We start from the raw sequence: 15,288 nt of genomic DNA on the forward strand, positions 1-15,288 counted from the left end.
CACACACACACACACACACACACACACACACACACGAAGCAACAGGCTTTATCTGCAGCCAGAAGGAACCTTGTTGTGTGTTTTTTAGCTGCTTCTGATAAGGTTAGCTCTAACCTCAAGAGCAGGATTTGAAACTTTTTTTTTCTTCATACTGTCACTGTCCTGTTTCTTTTTGGGCATCAAGTGTAAAATAAAATGTTACAATATATCACTAACACATTTTCGTTATTTAGCTCACTTGCTGCYGAGTGTAAAATCCTAACGACTTATTGTCATGTAGCTCACTGTTCTTACATTTTGCAATTTTTTTCCTGAATGTTAACTTTAAATGTTAAATTGTATATACTAAAAAAGGGTTGGGCATAATCGTATCGTGTGCAATTAATCGTCAGAAAAACATTAATCGATTATTTGTTGGCACTTGACGATTAATACGATTAATGCCACCAGGCAGGTTGACTGGATATTTCCCCTGTCGGTCTGCTCAGTGCTCCTCTCTGCTTCAAATATTACAAATATTAAAAAAAAAATAAGTCTGTAAGCTATTTATCTATCAACACTTTTTAAAATTTTATGTATAGTCTGAAGTCTGTAATTATGACAATTTGAAACAGATTTTTATAAGAGCAAATATTTCCCACTAAATTGATCATGTGACTAGGACATAAGTGTGTCCAGGGACTCCAGGGGATTGATCGTCAAATTAATCGTTATCGGCTAAACACCACAATTAATCGTGATTAATTTTTTTTGCCAATATCCCCCAACCCTAATACTAAATCCTAAATGTAAAAAGTTAAATCTTAAATGCTGAAGTTTACATTTAAGTATTTCAGAATGGAATGCAGCCTTTGTTGTTGGTACCCTGCACTTGTTAGGACGTCATCATCCTGAGACAATAGGCACCGCAAACACTTGAACACAACTAATGCTTCTCTACAGGACCTCAAACTTGCAGCTGTAGCCGAGCTGCACTTCAAACTTCTGGACCACAGTATGGATGGTACATCYATATTGTTTTCAGTGAACACATTTTTGAATTTAGATTTTAAATGCCATCTGTCGCAGGATGATGACATCATCCTGTTTAGGTACCTCTACGTGAGTGATCTTTTTAARACATTTTTGTTTTACACTTGGCGTCCCACAGCTTCTGTCTTTTTATTTATTTATTTTTTTTTGCTGCTGGTATTTCATTGTGTCTGCTACAGTTGTATGTTTAATCGATTATCCTCTGATAAGTAAATCGCAGAACTTGCAGTCAGAAAAGGAGCAGTGCTAAGTACATAAAGACCTGTTTATAGGTGCCATTTAAAAATTAATGAGGGAACACCTTGATTCCCAGCAGTTGACTGTGAACAGGTGTTGTTCCTTTATGTTGTTTTTGTATTATTTATGTTGTTAGAGACATCACACTCAAGTTTCACCTACTACAGTGAAAAGGATCATTCACATTACTTTATTTAACACTGATTTTTTTTTTTTAGTTAATCTGTTTTGTAAAGGCTGAACAGCATTGGCTACTAACATCGCCTGATAGGAAGTTGTGTAGCTACATCTTTTATTTGTTGGTTACATGGTTTGTGTGTAAATTCTTGAATTTTTAGAAAGATTTCTGATACGTTTTAATAACTGAGTATGTGTCCAAACTTTTGTTGGTTTTGGTTTTGTCACAACAAGACTGAAAGCAGTATTTTTGACAGTATTGATCCAGAAGAAGCCATTTGTGGTTTATCTGCAGCTTTGATCAGAGTGAGATTTCCGTTGGCACATTTGCCAGTGATGGCACCAATGCACTAATTTATCTTTCATACAGGAAATTCCCCACATGAGCAATGACTCAACCTGACACTCTGCTTGTTCAAATTAAACTGATTGCCTCTTGTGTTCCTGAACTGGTTTCAAACTACAAGTGTTTCACTGACGCTTTTCAGTCTTTGTAAATTTGTTTCTCTAAGGTCAGTTTCTGCTTTCTCTGGACAAAGAAAGCAATTGAAAACATTTTTTTAATGTTGTGTTTTACAAGGTTGAAAAGATGATTCAGGAAGCTGTTAAACTACAGTTGGTAGTTGGAAGTAAACAAACAGCTCTTTCGTTTAACATTAATAAACTCCAGTTTGATTTGTTTTACTGGCTATAGTTTGCACACTGTTAATTTTTATCATCAGTTTATATTATAAACTCAATATTATATAACTGAGTAGCAGATAGTACTGAACTGTATCTTTTATTGAGAGGTGTATACCTTTTATGAACTTTAGTTGCTTTCCTCATTAAASAGAAACTTTTGTAGCTTGGCCTAGWTGTAAAGGGGGAAAACTCTTCTGTTTATCCATTTTCTYTACCCTTTTTCCAKTTAGGGACATGGCTATTTCCAGGGTCATTGTTTGAGAAGCAGGGTAAACCCTGAGCAGGTCACAATTTGGGGTAAACTCAAAACATTTTATTTCTAGAAGATGAATTTTAACAAATTTTTCTTACATATAACACCCTGTTTCTTAACGCTGCAAACCTAAAACTCCAGAGTCAATGGAAACATTTTTTTTTGTCAAACAAGTTTCTAGGAAAAAGATAACTTTGGGATTTTATTATTGGGTGTTGGACCAAARTATGTGGCACCTTGTGGAATAGAATTATCATCATAAGAACGGAAACACAGTATTTCCTATAAATCTACTTAAATCATATTAAAGCGTGATTAACTGTGCATACAAAACCTCACTCTTTTAGTCAAATCTCAAGGTCTAACTCACAAATCTCAAAGCACACAATGTTTCTCTTTGTCCTTATTCAGAATCTTTGGACCAGCAGTGTTGATTCTTATCACCATCACTTTAAAAGTCAGGATGTTGGTCTGCTTGGGGCTATTATTTGTTCCGCCACGCAGCCTCCAGGATGCGTAGTACATCCACTCAGTCTCATCCTAATTAAGTCTGGCTTTGGCTAGGTCCATGCTGAGTAGTAACGTTTGGACAGCACTGTTATTTATGTAATGACGTTCCTTTTGTAAAGAGGATCATAAGCCACATTAGGACAATTTTCTGTGTAAGGTTATCAGATCTGCTGCCTGACTGGTACACMAAGAAACGTGAACTTTCTAAGCAGAATTGAATTACTGGTACATAATTTCAGWTGGATTTATAACCTCTTGACTTTCATGTCTGTATCAGCATGAGATGAAAGCGTAAGATGACTTGTGCAAATTTTACTTTGAGGAACAGATTTTTTTTTTCCTTTTTAATCTGCCGTTTTAAAAGATCTTGAACTTTTATAGGGTGTTGCTACTTTTTTACGAAGTTGGCATGTTTTCAGGTGTCGTTGCTCTATTTGTCATGCTGCGGCAGCCTGCAGTGCTGTGAAGTCTGGGGGCTAGACGGCAGCTGTGTTGAGCAGAGTGTCGGTGACAGTTTGTCTGTGGCAACAGCACCTGGCTCTGTTTAGAGAGTGATTAGGAGAGTCCCAAGCAGCTCCCTGTTCTGTTTACACAAGGAGCCTGGAGTTAAAGGTGACCCACTTTGCATTTTCTTATCAACAGCCCACATTGATAGCTTTGAATAGCACAGACTGTAGAGGGACCTTTGCATGGGTTTACATAGCACCCTWCAGGAGAGAATGGGACGTGTTTGACTGGGCGAGGCTTGGCTTTGACTACTATTATAACAACGTCCGTAGGTGGTATGAAAATGTGGGCGCATGCCCCGCTCTGTCAGGTAAGGGTCCGCTCTGTCAGGTAAGGGTTTCTGTGTGGTCTGCTTGGGCGCTGGAAGAGAAACCGCTGGAAGATGTTTATAAAATGAGGGTTTTCCTCAGCCAGAGTGTCTCCATCCTTTCTGTCGTCTTTCTTCTCTCAATCTGTCTTCTTCTCGCAGTTTTTTTCCTTCTTGATCTGTCTTTTTCCCCAGCCAGAACTCTCTCYGGAGTCTCATCAGTTTTGTGGTGTTAAGTTCTGGTTGATAGCCCCTCCCTGTAGGATGGTGCATTTGATTGTCTGTATGTCTTAGAATCCCCAACTGGGTGCTTGGAAAAAAAGACACAAAGGAAAAAAAAAAAGCAAAGGTACGCAATAAATGTGATGACCAGTGWAGACAGCTGAACAAGCGGATCATAAAGTATTTATCAGTGAGACACAATCAGGCAGTTCCACAGGTGGAGAAACAGCCTGTAGTGGGATAAAGAAACCAAAAATGTCTTGTGACTAATTTCTTTTCTGCTTCTTATTTTCCGATAAAGCTGCTGATCACTTTTTGCATTTACTCTCTGCGTCGAAGCAAGGCAAACCAGCTCTTCATCAACCTGCTTTGCATCCTTATAAAGGTGGTGGTGGTGGTGGGAAACTCATTAGACAGCGGCTTGATGTTTAAGACAAAAGATGCTTCGGGGAATGTAAACAAGCGCTGCTCTCCAGCAAAGGTGCATTAGAAACTGTACACAGCTGATTTACACACAAGGTRCTGTTGAGTAAACATCCCTAGAATAATAAAGGCTAAATGAGTCTTGGTCTTAATTTGTAGATTCAAGCTCTTGTACAGAAATATATTTAGAGTTGCTTGATTATGGGGAAAAATATTCATGATTAATTTGGTTAGTATATTCACAGTTATGGAAATTTTAGAATTCAAGTTTGGAAAYATTGCATTCCATGAACTGTGAGTTGCCCTGAAAAGGAAAATTTTCACGATACCTTCTTGTGGAAATTTAATTTAAAATAACTGAAAGTTTTTATGCATAGAGTACTGGAAAAATTATGCATAAACTACTGGATAAAATTATAAACACAAAAAAATATAATCAGCAAAATAGTGCACTTGCGCTATATTGAATATTTCTTTCCCAAATTAGTTTTTACTTTTCAATTACTTTTAATGATGTAACCCTTTTTTTTTTTACGTAATAAGTGTCTTATTATATGCTGGAATACATTATTTTGTTATAAACTTGGTGCTTGATGTTAAATGTTATTGTTTCTGAATGTGGTAGTGTGCTCTCTGTGGAGCTACATGTATGTTTTTATATTATTGGAGCTAAGTTTTTGTGAATCCTTTTACTTACGTGTGCATTTTTATCTTTAGACACGAGTGAGTTTGGCTGTAGAAAGCTGATGTTWGAATTTACACAAGGGATAATGTACAGTAAATTTTACACCATGTTACTTCACCTTTGCTTGATTTTTATCTGTTAGTTGTTGGGTTCACCCGTACTATTTATTTTTCTCATCTTTTTGGTGCTTCAGAACTTGTTCTCTTAACTGCATTGGAGACATGCTGCCTTTTTGTCCAGTGAGATTTCATTTAGACAACACAGCACGGTGCTCAGCAGTGGGGTAAACGTCAGCAACTTTTTTTTTTTCACAATGTTAACTTTGTGTTCTCAGCTTGGATTAAATTGCCTGAGAAGATCTAGAGAAGGAAAACATTTCCATTCACACAAGTGAGTTTCGCTACATCGACCACACCACTACACAGATAACTTTAGTGTGTGTTTGTGTAGTTCATGTTTGCTGTTGTCGTTGTCATACCCTAGAACCTGATAAACGCTTGCCAAACAAACACAACATGGGTAACATGAGAGCAACAGATAAGAGAATCATACACACACTCAGTGCTGACTATACTTGACTATTGCCCTCACCAAGGATGTCTTCTTTGATTAAAATGTGTGTGTACCTCAAAATGTATAATAGCACAGTCTTGCCATTGTGTTTCCTGCATTCATACTATTGCAGCATAACCCAGCATTGTGCTAAAGGCTACTTACCAACAAAGACCTTTTCTTTACTATCACATCATCCTCTGTCTAAGTCTTCTTCCATCTCTCCATCATGCTTTTCTGTTTGCTTCTCTTGTTTTCTCTTCCTTCTCTCTTTTTCTGTGGTATCTGCTTCATCAGCTGACTGTCATATTGTACGTAGCRCCATGTTATAGCACGCCTCCTTGTGTTTGAGAGCAAGGTCAGACATACTGCTGAACAAAAATAATAATAATAATAAAATAAAAAATGAAGTGGGTTTTGTGGCCAAGTGTTTTGATCAGCTCCTGGACAGAGCTGCACGCTCGTGTCGGTGGAAGGCTTTATTGTTGCTACTGACAGAGAAACTGGCTGCCAGCTAATGTTGTTTTTTTATCTGTCCGGTATTTGCATAACTAAGAGTATCTGTTCTCGACTCTTTTAAACTCTGTTTCTTTGTTTCACATCTTTCCTAGGTGTTGTCTCTTATCTTAGTTTCTCATCAGCCAGATGGGTTTCCCCTTCCCACTGCCACAGACTGACACATTGTGCAATAATATAGTTAACGGACACAAACACGCAGTCGGATCATGTTCTAAAAGACTACATGAGCATGGCTTTWATGTAGTTAAGTGTTTTTGACTCGAATGTTTTTGACTCATGCTGTTTCTTAAGTCTGTCTATGCCTAGCAGTTCTGTTTTTGTTTAAATCAGTAGTTCCCAAAGCTGGGGTAGGGACCCCACTGTGGGTCATAAGACACCAGCGGTCCTGAGTGATCTCCAGAAATGAAGGCACTAAATGACTTAATACTAACGTGTTTAAAACTGCATTTTGTTTTGTGTTGTCACTATGTGTCATTTTAATTGTTAAAGTTGTTTGTGTTTGTACACTTAAAGCACTGATAGGGTCAAAAGTGTTTTGTCATGGGCATTTTGGGCGTCAGAGGTTTAAACGTTTGGAAACGACGTCATTAAATGGTTGATTAGTAATTTATTTGTACTTAAGGTAAATTCTAGATGCATGGGCAGTTTTTTTTTTACAGTTTATAAGTTCACCATAAAATACTGAAAGAATAAACGAAGCAAGAAAAACATCAATGTTTTTTTTTTCTTTGAAACTGCTATCAAAATGGTTGTCAACTATTTGTTTTATTGTTGATCAACCCATCAAGCTAACTGGATCTGTTACCAACAAGAGTGTGAGTGCAAAAAATATAAAGCTGATTGTATACTCCTAATTAAGAATTAGGGATGCACTGATATGAAAATTTCATCCGATATCGATATCCGATATAATTACTGCTGTTATGGCCGATAACCGATATTTACCGATATTACACAAACACACAAATTATATTATACATATACGTACAAACACACTTGTTTTTTTATTTTTATTTTTTTGATACTGTAAATAAACAACCAGACCTCTGACATGGCTCTCTGCTTCAGTTATTCCTGGCTACGCAGCATCAATATCACTATCATGATCAAACAGATCAACCAACCATCTCCCCTCCCAAAACAGAAACACAAAGATAAAAAGTGGGAAATCAATATCGCATGCTAATATCGGCCCAGTTTTACATATCGGACCGATACGATATTCTAAAACATGACCAATATCGACTGATATTGATATCAATACCGGAATATCGTATTGTTTCCATTTTTTTACTAACAAATATTAATAATGAACCTACTGGTCTGAGTTTCATTTTTTTACCACATGACTATACACACAAGCAACAAGTCTGTTGTTACACCACTACAAGTTAACAAGCTTGATAAAATCCAACTGAAACATTAATTCTCCATAAGTGAAGTTGTTTTCTATAGCCCACATCAACGTCAGAAAACTAGTACTTTCTTGAAATTGATTTAATCATCAGAACACGCAGCACACTTAGCTTCATACMAACTCTGTAGGCTTGTTCTTTGGTTTTGCATGGGACCTTTTAGTCATTTCTATAACAACAAAGTGTGGGCTTAAAGGGAATTTTTTTCCCTGCAGTTTTATTACCTATAGGTGAGTTTCGTCAGCGTGCTCCCACTCTGGAGTAGGAGGCCGGAGGATTGATATAAAACATCTACTGCTCTGAGTATGCTCAGCAGCAAAAGCCTCCAAAATGATAACCAAAAGAATCCATTTTAGCTTCAGGATCTTAAAGAGTCACAGAAGTGAACAGTTTACCAGTTTGCCAATTTTATGCTTTTAATTTGTGTTTCTGTGTGAATTTTGAACACAGCGCCATGCACCATATTAACTCTTTTATACCGTCAGGATCCTATCTCCRCACAATCTTCCTCCAAATTTTCACCATTCAGTAATATTTTCTATGACGTTTGTGCTCGTATCTTTCCCAAAACGCCAGATAATTTGTGAAAAATTACAAGCATAGCGTAAAGTCCCCAGAATTTATTGGATATGTGTCATTAAGTTGTCTGTTGTCCACCCAGATACAAGAGGCCCGCTCATCAAATCGCACAGCATTCTTGCTCTTGGCCGTGCACATACATGTACGAGCAGGAGCACACTCCAATTATACCAATTACAGGATTATAATAGGGTAACGCTCAACAACTGGACCTGGCAGCAGAAAGTCAAATGAGCGCGTGTGTATGTCTGGGTTGTGCGTTTTTGTGTGTGTGCATGCRTGTCTGTCTGTCTGTCTGGGTGTATGTGTGTGTGGTGGAGTCACTTGGGAGCCAGGGCTCATGCAGAGCACTTGCGGTGCTAATTAGGCAGCTACAACCTAACGGAGTACATCACAGAGTGATACAGAGAATAGGGTAGAGACAGGACAAAGTGAGGAATGTATGCAGAGGAGCCAGCAAAAAAAATTAAAAATAAAAAACAGTGCTCATCTCCTAAGGAGCTTTATGGAGGGAAATAAAGAGAAGAAATGAGAAAGTTGTAAGAAGTTACCATGTTCCATGCAGTGAGGTCTCCGGGAACTGTGAGAATACCAATGTAGAGCTGTACAGTGGAACCAGGTCTGTGTGACATGTGGGCTGCTTGTGTGTGCATGTAGCATTTATGTGGCGGAACGTGTACTGAGGAACACCGCAGTTGCAGAAACCACAGTAAACTTCATGGCAGGTCCTTTTCGTTGCGTTCACATGATTTGCAACGTCTGTCAGGGAAAGAGCAACACTGCCACTGTTTTTTTKTTTTGTTTTGTTTTTGTTTCTCCCTCCTATCAGATGAGGATAGTTGATTTAAAAATCAAAAATAAACGGCGAGTGAGAGATCCAACAGGACACAGTGATGGTGGTAATGCTGGCGGTGTGTACCAGCTGACTCCCTGCCTGCTTTCCAAATCAAACAGCTGGGCTCAGACCGAGCCACTCAACRGGGGGAGTGTGAGCCCAGCGTCCCCCTCAGAACGAGACTGCAAGGGCACAGCCATACAGGCAGCAGCTTGACTTCAGGGGCACGGACCACAAAGAGCCGCTGACAAAGACGGCAGGCTCCTCTGTGTTTGTGTGGCTGAATGTGTGCCTCTTAACGTGTGGGTTTGCACACTCTAAGCAGCGTTGTGAAGCGTAAACCAGACTGTTCTGTCATACGCCCACGCTGGTGTCTCGGAGAACTCAACTACACACTCTCCAGATGACATGAATATGCACACACACACATACACACACACATGCATACACACATGCACGCACAACCACAACCCCCAGCAAGCCGAACCACAGCTGATATGTAATTAACAGATGGAGGAAAAGGCACTGTTGGGGTGGCGGAGCAGAGAGAGGAAGTCCCCTCACCTAGAGCATGCCCTCATGACACACCGATTTCCTCTGAAGCTGCATTGCAAGGAAAATTAAAAAAAAACTAGGAAGGTGAGAAGAGATGAACCTTTTGAAATCTGTGTTTTGTTGTGAGCTGCTGTCAGGCAGGTTGGAGTAGGGGTGACAGGGAAAAGAAGCAGGAGGAAAGGGAAGAATAACGAGATGTGCACAAACATGAGCGCGAATCCACACAAGATGGAAGACAGAAGGACTGTGCTCCGTGTGTAGAGATATTTGTGTGTGTGTGTGTGTGTGTGTGTGTGTGTGTGTGTGTGTGTGTGTGTGTGTGTGTGTGTGTGTGTGTGTGTGTTAGGACAGTGTGAGCCAGGTCAGAGGGAGATGTTCTCTGTGCTCTGCTGTACCTCCATAATGGAAACCTGCTGTATAATGACAGCTCAGACAGTGGGAATACTTTCTTTTTTTGCTCTTCCATCTTCTTGATTGATCTCTTTCTTAACACCTCTCTCCACACAGCACCACCTCTGTCTCTCTCTCTGTCTCTTTGTCTGTCTTTTCTTCTTCTTATATTCTCCAGTGGCATTGCCACCTTTGATACAGCTGCTCTGCAGCCACAGCACTCYGGTTTCAGGTTTTATCTGATATTAGGGCTTTGTCTTTGGTATGGAGTAGAAGAGTTGGAGCTCAAAGGTGTGCATTTCTGTGCAAACACACACACTAATACACATCCGTTGGATAGTGCCTGAGGGTAGATTGCTCTGACATCTCATCTCAGAAGTCAAACAATGTTGGAACTACCAGAGCAGGTTTATCCTGCTGTGCGCCTGGATATTTCGTGTGTGTTCAAGAGTGAGATCATCACAAACTTCTATATGCAYGGTTAATATTCAAGCTGTGGTATTCATTGAAGTCCACTTTTCAGATTGTCCACCTCAACAAGTGACAATTGTTGCATAACTGTCTGACAGACGACGTGTCGGACATGTCACATTTGATCCTTTCTTTGTATTTTCTACATTTCGTATCATGTTCTACTGTTATGGGTCACTGCTGCCAACTGTTTATCTGAAAGCACGTAATACTCGATCAGCTGCATTCCAGTGAGCACTATTTATGAACACCTTTATATTTTAGACAGCAAAACCAAACATATCTAAAGTCAATAGGAAGTGATTTAAAGCAACAAAATAATAGCCACTAAAACAACTAGTAGGGATAAAGCGAAGTTAAACAAAGGGCCGAAAGATTTTTGTATTTTTGATTTTTGTAGCCGAAAGATCTTTAACTCTATAGTACGTGACATTTTAAACTATAGGACATGACGACTCAATAAGTGTTTWGATATCGACACACATTACTTTATACTTACTGCTCAAGGCCACTGACTCTACAAAACTAGCAAAATGTATAAAATTATATTACATATTCATTATTATTAATGCCAGAAATGAGTGCTTGATTGATTTCATACAAATTTCTGTCTCATTAGTATTTTTGGCACACTTTTGTTTCATTTCTGTTCTAAATCAAAGGTTTCCAAAAAGATTCAACTGTTTTTGTTACACCTTGTCTTTTGTCAGCACATTCTCACTTTTCTGTTCTCGTTGAGATGTATTCATCAAGCTGACTCTAAATCCCTCCTGAATCAGAGGCTGAGCTGCTTGCTTCAAGTCGTTTTGTCATTGAGGATTGTTAAATTTGTAGCCTCTGGTTAAGGAATGCTTTCCTACTGAGGGTTGTCTCTGTTTTAAAACACAGAGCACCTGCGATCAAAGCTTGTCGTCTTGGGTAATTAGGGATTTACCACCTGACGAGAACATTTGTTTCTTCGTAACATATCAGTTGTTATTTCACAGAAATGATAGTGAATGGATGTTACCTGGAGCTACACAACTAACAAGTTAATGGCAGCCTCATAAATTGTGTTGTGCCTCACTGCATTTGTCTTCTGTAACCTAATAGACTGAAAAAAATAAAATAAAAAATAAAGTTCACACAATCTGTTGAGACCATTGTGAGCACTTGTTTTGTGTTGGCTCTGGTAGTACAGGAAAGATGATCAGAAGACATTGATCATGTTTAGTGTTGGAAGAAAGTAATTACAGGAATGTGGGTGCAGAGCAAAACAAAGCTGCAGAAGTTTTCAAAGAGCTAAATTGTTTGTTGTGCAGAGTGAAGACATTTTTATTGCTCATTTGAGGGCAGACAGTCACCGGTTTAGCTCTGTTCCTTAGCAGCAACACTATTTTCGGTAAAGTGTGTCTTTTCTAAGCCTGTAAAAATCCTTATCTGTTGCATGTGCACAGGCACACGGTCGTTATAAGTGATACTCTGTCAGCTCGGGCTGCTTTAGACGCTGTCAGGCCATCTTGGTGGCTGAATCAGGTAGATGGGCTAGCAGCGCCGCAGTGCTAGTTTTAACAAGCTGATAGGCAAATCCCTTCCTGGTTAAAGATTAACCACTCACTAGAGCTGCCACTGTATTATCTCCTCACTGGCCGGGGCATACAGGAGCCAAGAGGATTTACTTTATTTGTGTGTGGCATGTGTTGTTTGTGTGTGTGTATGAGAAAGAGAGTAATCTGCATTCCAACCAGCAAAAGGGTGGAACTTTGTGTGTGTCTGTCAGTCAGTGTGTTTGTTGAATATGGGAGTTGGTGATCGGCTTTTCTCCCCAGCTGGGTGTTAAAATTGTGTGTTTACTGTGTACCATTTAGCAGGCAATCTGTTCTAGTTTGCGTGTGTGTGTAATCAACCAAGTGTGTGTGTGTATGGGTGGATCCTATTGACATGTTGTTTGTTTTTAAACTACCTTCTTTTTCCAGGGCTTTGTTTTGTTTTCCCTCAGGGCGTGGCAGCACCTAAAGCRTTAATTGCATCAGGAAGCTAACAGGCTTCTGATTAACCCTGTAGGTTGTTAGCAAAAGGTTAGACTTATGCTGTAGTTCCAAACCGTCTCTTTTTTTTAGACCTTTTATAAACTTGCTTTGCATTAGGGTCTCTGAATTGTGGTAGTGTGTGGAGCTTTTGTTTTTCTTTAATCCACGACAATATCACTTTAATCTGTTTTTTTTTTTTCCCTTTTGTGGATCTGTAGATTAAAGGGCTCTTACATGTGCTGATACCTGGTAGGACTCCTCCATTAACTGTAAAACAGTGCCATCTGCTGGCTGTGAAATAAACAGACTTTGATAGTGTTTTAAAAATTGGGCCTTTTGAGTGATGCTTAGGTGTGACAAAACAAAAATAATTTATGAAACATTACTCATCCCAGGCTGCATCAGATCTTTATGTATTACTTAATAAAAAAAGATTCCCTGCTTTGTTTTTCATGTGCACTTTTGAAAATAATAAGAAYGAAAACAGATTACAAATAACTCATTCTTTAGATTTTTACTATTATGCAAGTTTAGTAATTTTAGACATCRGAAGTTTGTATTGGTAATCTACTCTATTTTAGAGGTTATTGGGAAAAATGCAACTGTTTATTGWCATTGTATAAAGCCTGTTTGCCATTAGTCTCATTGATTTTTCCATTTGGATTCARTTATTTGTTTTCATTTAAAAACATTTTGTTTTGCTTTCATTTGTTAGACTCTGGTGACATTGCACTAAACAATGACACAAAGATGATCAATAAAGGTAATACTAAAGGGGTAACCTAGTCCCTTTTTAAGTTGWATTTTAATGAATAATTAACAATAGATATTACCTTATCAGCTATAAGATCAGWCACAGATGGCCCGTTTTGATGGTGCTGAAGTTGTGAACTGCCTGGTTAGTGCTTCTAGTCGATCCAAAGTTTACTCAACTCCCAGCGGACTGATACATTCAGCAGCCTTGGCACCAACAACAACAACAGGGTCACAGTTTATGCTCCATTCACAATTACGCCGTAACATGGATGTTCTTTGGTTGAGAAAACAGTAACTAACTAAATAARTGGTTTCATGCAAAAGTCTAGTGGTTTATTACATGCTTTACATTGGAGAGATTATTCCTGATTCAAAAATATTCTGCAAATTCGCTTTTGAGTATCAGGAAAAGGAGATTAAACAAGCAAAGGTTGGAAGGGAGAGACTCCTAAACTACTGTTAGTTGCTACTTCGACACAGTGATGTGTGTTTTTATCTCAACTGTTGGTTTCAGACTCCTACAAATAGATGAGAGCAATCCTGACACAACTCTGCAAAACCAGACGGTTCTTTTCTTGTGATGTCAAAAAAAGACAGGCGTGGAAGAGAAATATCGTAGAAACCATGACTGCTGCGTTTTCTCAAAGAATAAATGTTTTTGCAAGAAGTGGTCATTGGTGCATGGTTGTTACCCTTTGCACTTTTACTGTTCTGAGAAAAGACACAAGTAGCAAAGAAGGAGGAAATGACTAAAGAAACAAGTCATTCACACCCCTGCAAAACAACAGGACCAAGAAAGGGGAAGTAACCCATTTCTTTTCACTCTTTTTCCTGTGTCCTCTGCCCTCAACCATTTACAAGGAATTGTTATCACCTCCCGCAGAAGAGACTCAAGTGTGGCTCTTACATGCGTATTCATGAACTGTCACTTTGGCAAGTCCACAGGTTTTGACTGACTTCCTCGTTTGTGGTTCTTTGTAAATTTTAATTTAGASAGCGAGGATTTCCGTCCCCGTTTAGGGTAATGCTGCCCTATTTTTACTTAAAATGAAACTTATCACTTGTGAAGCTATGATTGATATCTTAATACTAAAAACTATGCTATTACCAAGGATTTTCTTTCATAGATTGTCAGGCTGGGCACAGGCCAAGTCATGTTTTCATTTTCTTCCTTTTTTCTTCCTTTGGGAAGGGTGCCCCACATGGCATGCGATGCCTACCTGCTCCCACCCATCCATGTGTGTGCACACACACACACACTCCTGCTGTGTCACACTCCCCAGCAAAAGGGGTCAGATGTGATGACTGTCTGAGCACCCTCCCATCGTCCGCCGCTCATCTCCCCTCCCCCCCTCAGTCAGTTTGCTTAGGCAGGGCATGCATGCCTGTGTCTGTTATCTACAAATGGCTGAGGAATTATAGGTTGAGAGAGGAGGAAGAGGAGGAGTGAGGGAGTGTGGGAGGTGGGAGGGAAAGCAAGGATGAGGTCATGTGACATCACAGCAGCTGCTAGCCTAAGAATTTCTGTTTTCTCATTTAGGGAGAGAGCTCGTGCATGGAGGGGAGAGATAGGCAGTTTGTGAAGTGTGTGTTGCTTTGTTAGATAAGCTCTAAACGGTTTGCGAGGGACAGGAAGACAGGCTGGCAGGGAGGGAGGCAGGCAGGCAGGCAGGGAGGGCGAGGGTGGATGGGTAAGAGGAGATAGAAGGAGAGCGTGAAAGAAAGGCGTGCAGGAAGATGGTGTGTGTCCCGTTGGTCGCTGACGCTGTGCGCTGGGAAGGGCTTGATGTGAAGATGCGGCCATGGGGGATCCAGTCGGCTCCACTTCTTTGTGCAGTAAGGAGCTTCGGCCAACCTTTTGATCTATGAGAAGGATTCATGAACCACAGCCAGACCTCTTGATGTGTATATGCTGAGCTTTGCCTGCCTCTTCCTTTCCTGTATCACTTGAATATGGTTGTCTATATTGTGGTTTTGTGTGGTTTACAAGGTAATAAAATGCATTGTGCTCTGACTCTGTAGCCTGTTAGTTTTCTGCAAAGTTTTCTGTTTCTCTTTGACTTCCTAGTCAGACTTTGTTTGACTTATAAAATGAGAAAGTCCCAAAACCGCTTTGTGTGTGTGTGTGTGTGTGTGTGTGTGTGTGTGTGTGTGTGTGTGTGTGTGTGTG

The 15,288-nt window shown here is 39.6% G+C and overlaps 1 protein-coding gene across 1 annotated transcript in view; it reads left to right on the forward strand.

Moving 5' to 3' along the window:
- LOC106513197 (uncharacterized) overlaps positions 1 to 5,411 on the forward strand; it is a 138,086-nt gene extending 132,675 nt beyond the window's left edge. The window contains exon 3 of the mRNA XM_014001911.1: positions 5,372 to 5,411. Within this exon, the coding sequence (XP_013857365.1) occupies positions 5,372 to 5,400 (29 nt within the window). The 3' untranslated portion in view covers positions 5,401 to 5,411. The remainder of the gene's footprint in view (positions 1 to 5,371) is intronic.
- Positions 5,412 to 15,288: the final 9,877 nt, after the last annotated feature.

Source organism: Austrofundulus limnaeus, unplaced genomic scaffold (genome assembly GCF_001266775.1).
Source record: "Austrofundulus limnaeus strain Quisiro unplaced genomic scaffold, Austrofundulus_limnaeus-1.0 Scaffold10, whole genome shotgun sequence".
Taxonomy (NCBI): domain Eukaryota; kingdom Metazoa; phylum Chordata; class Actinopteri; order Cyprinodontiformes; family Rivulidae; genus Austrofundulus; species Austrofundulus limnaeus.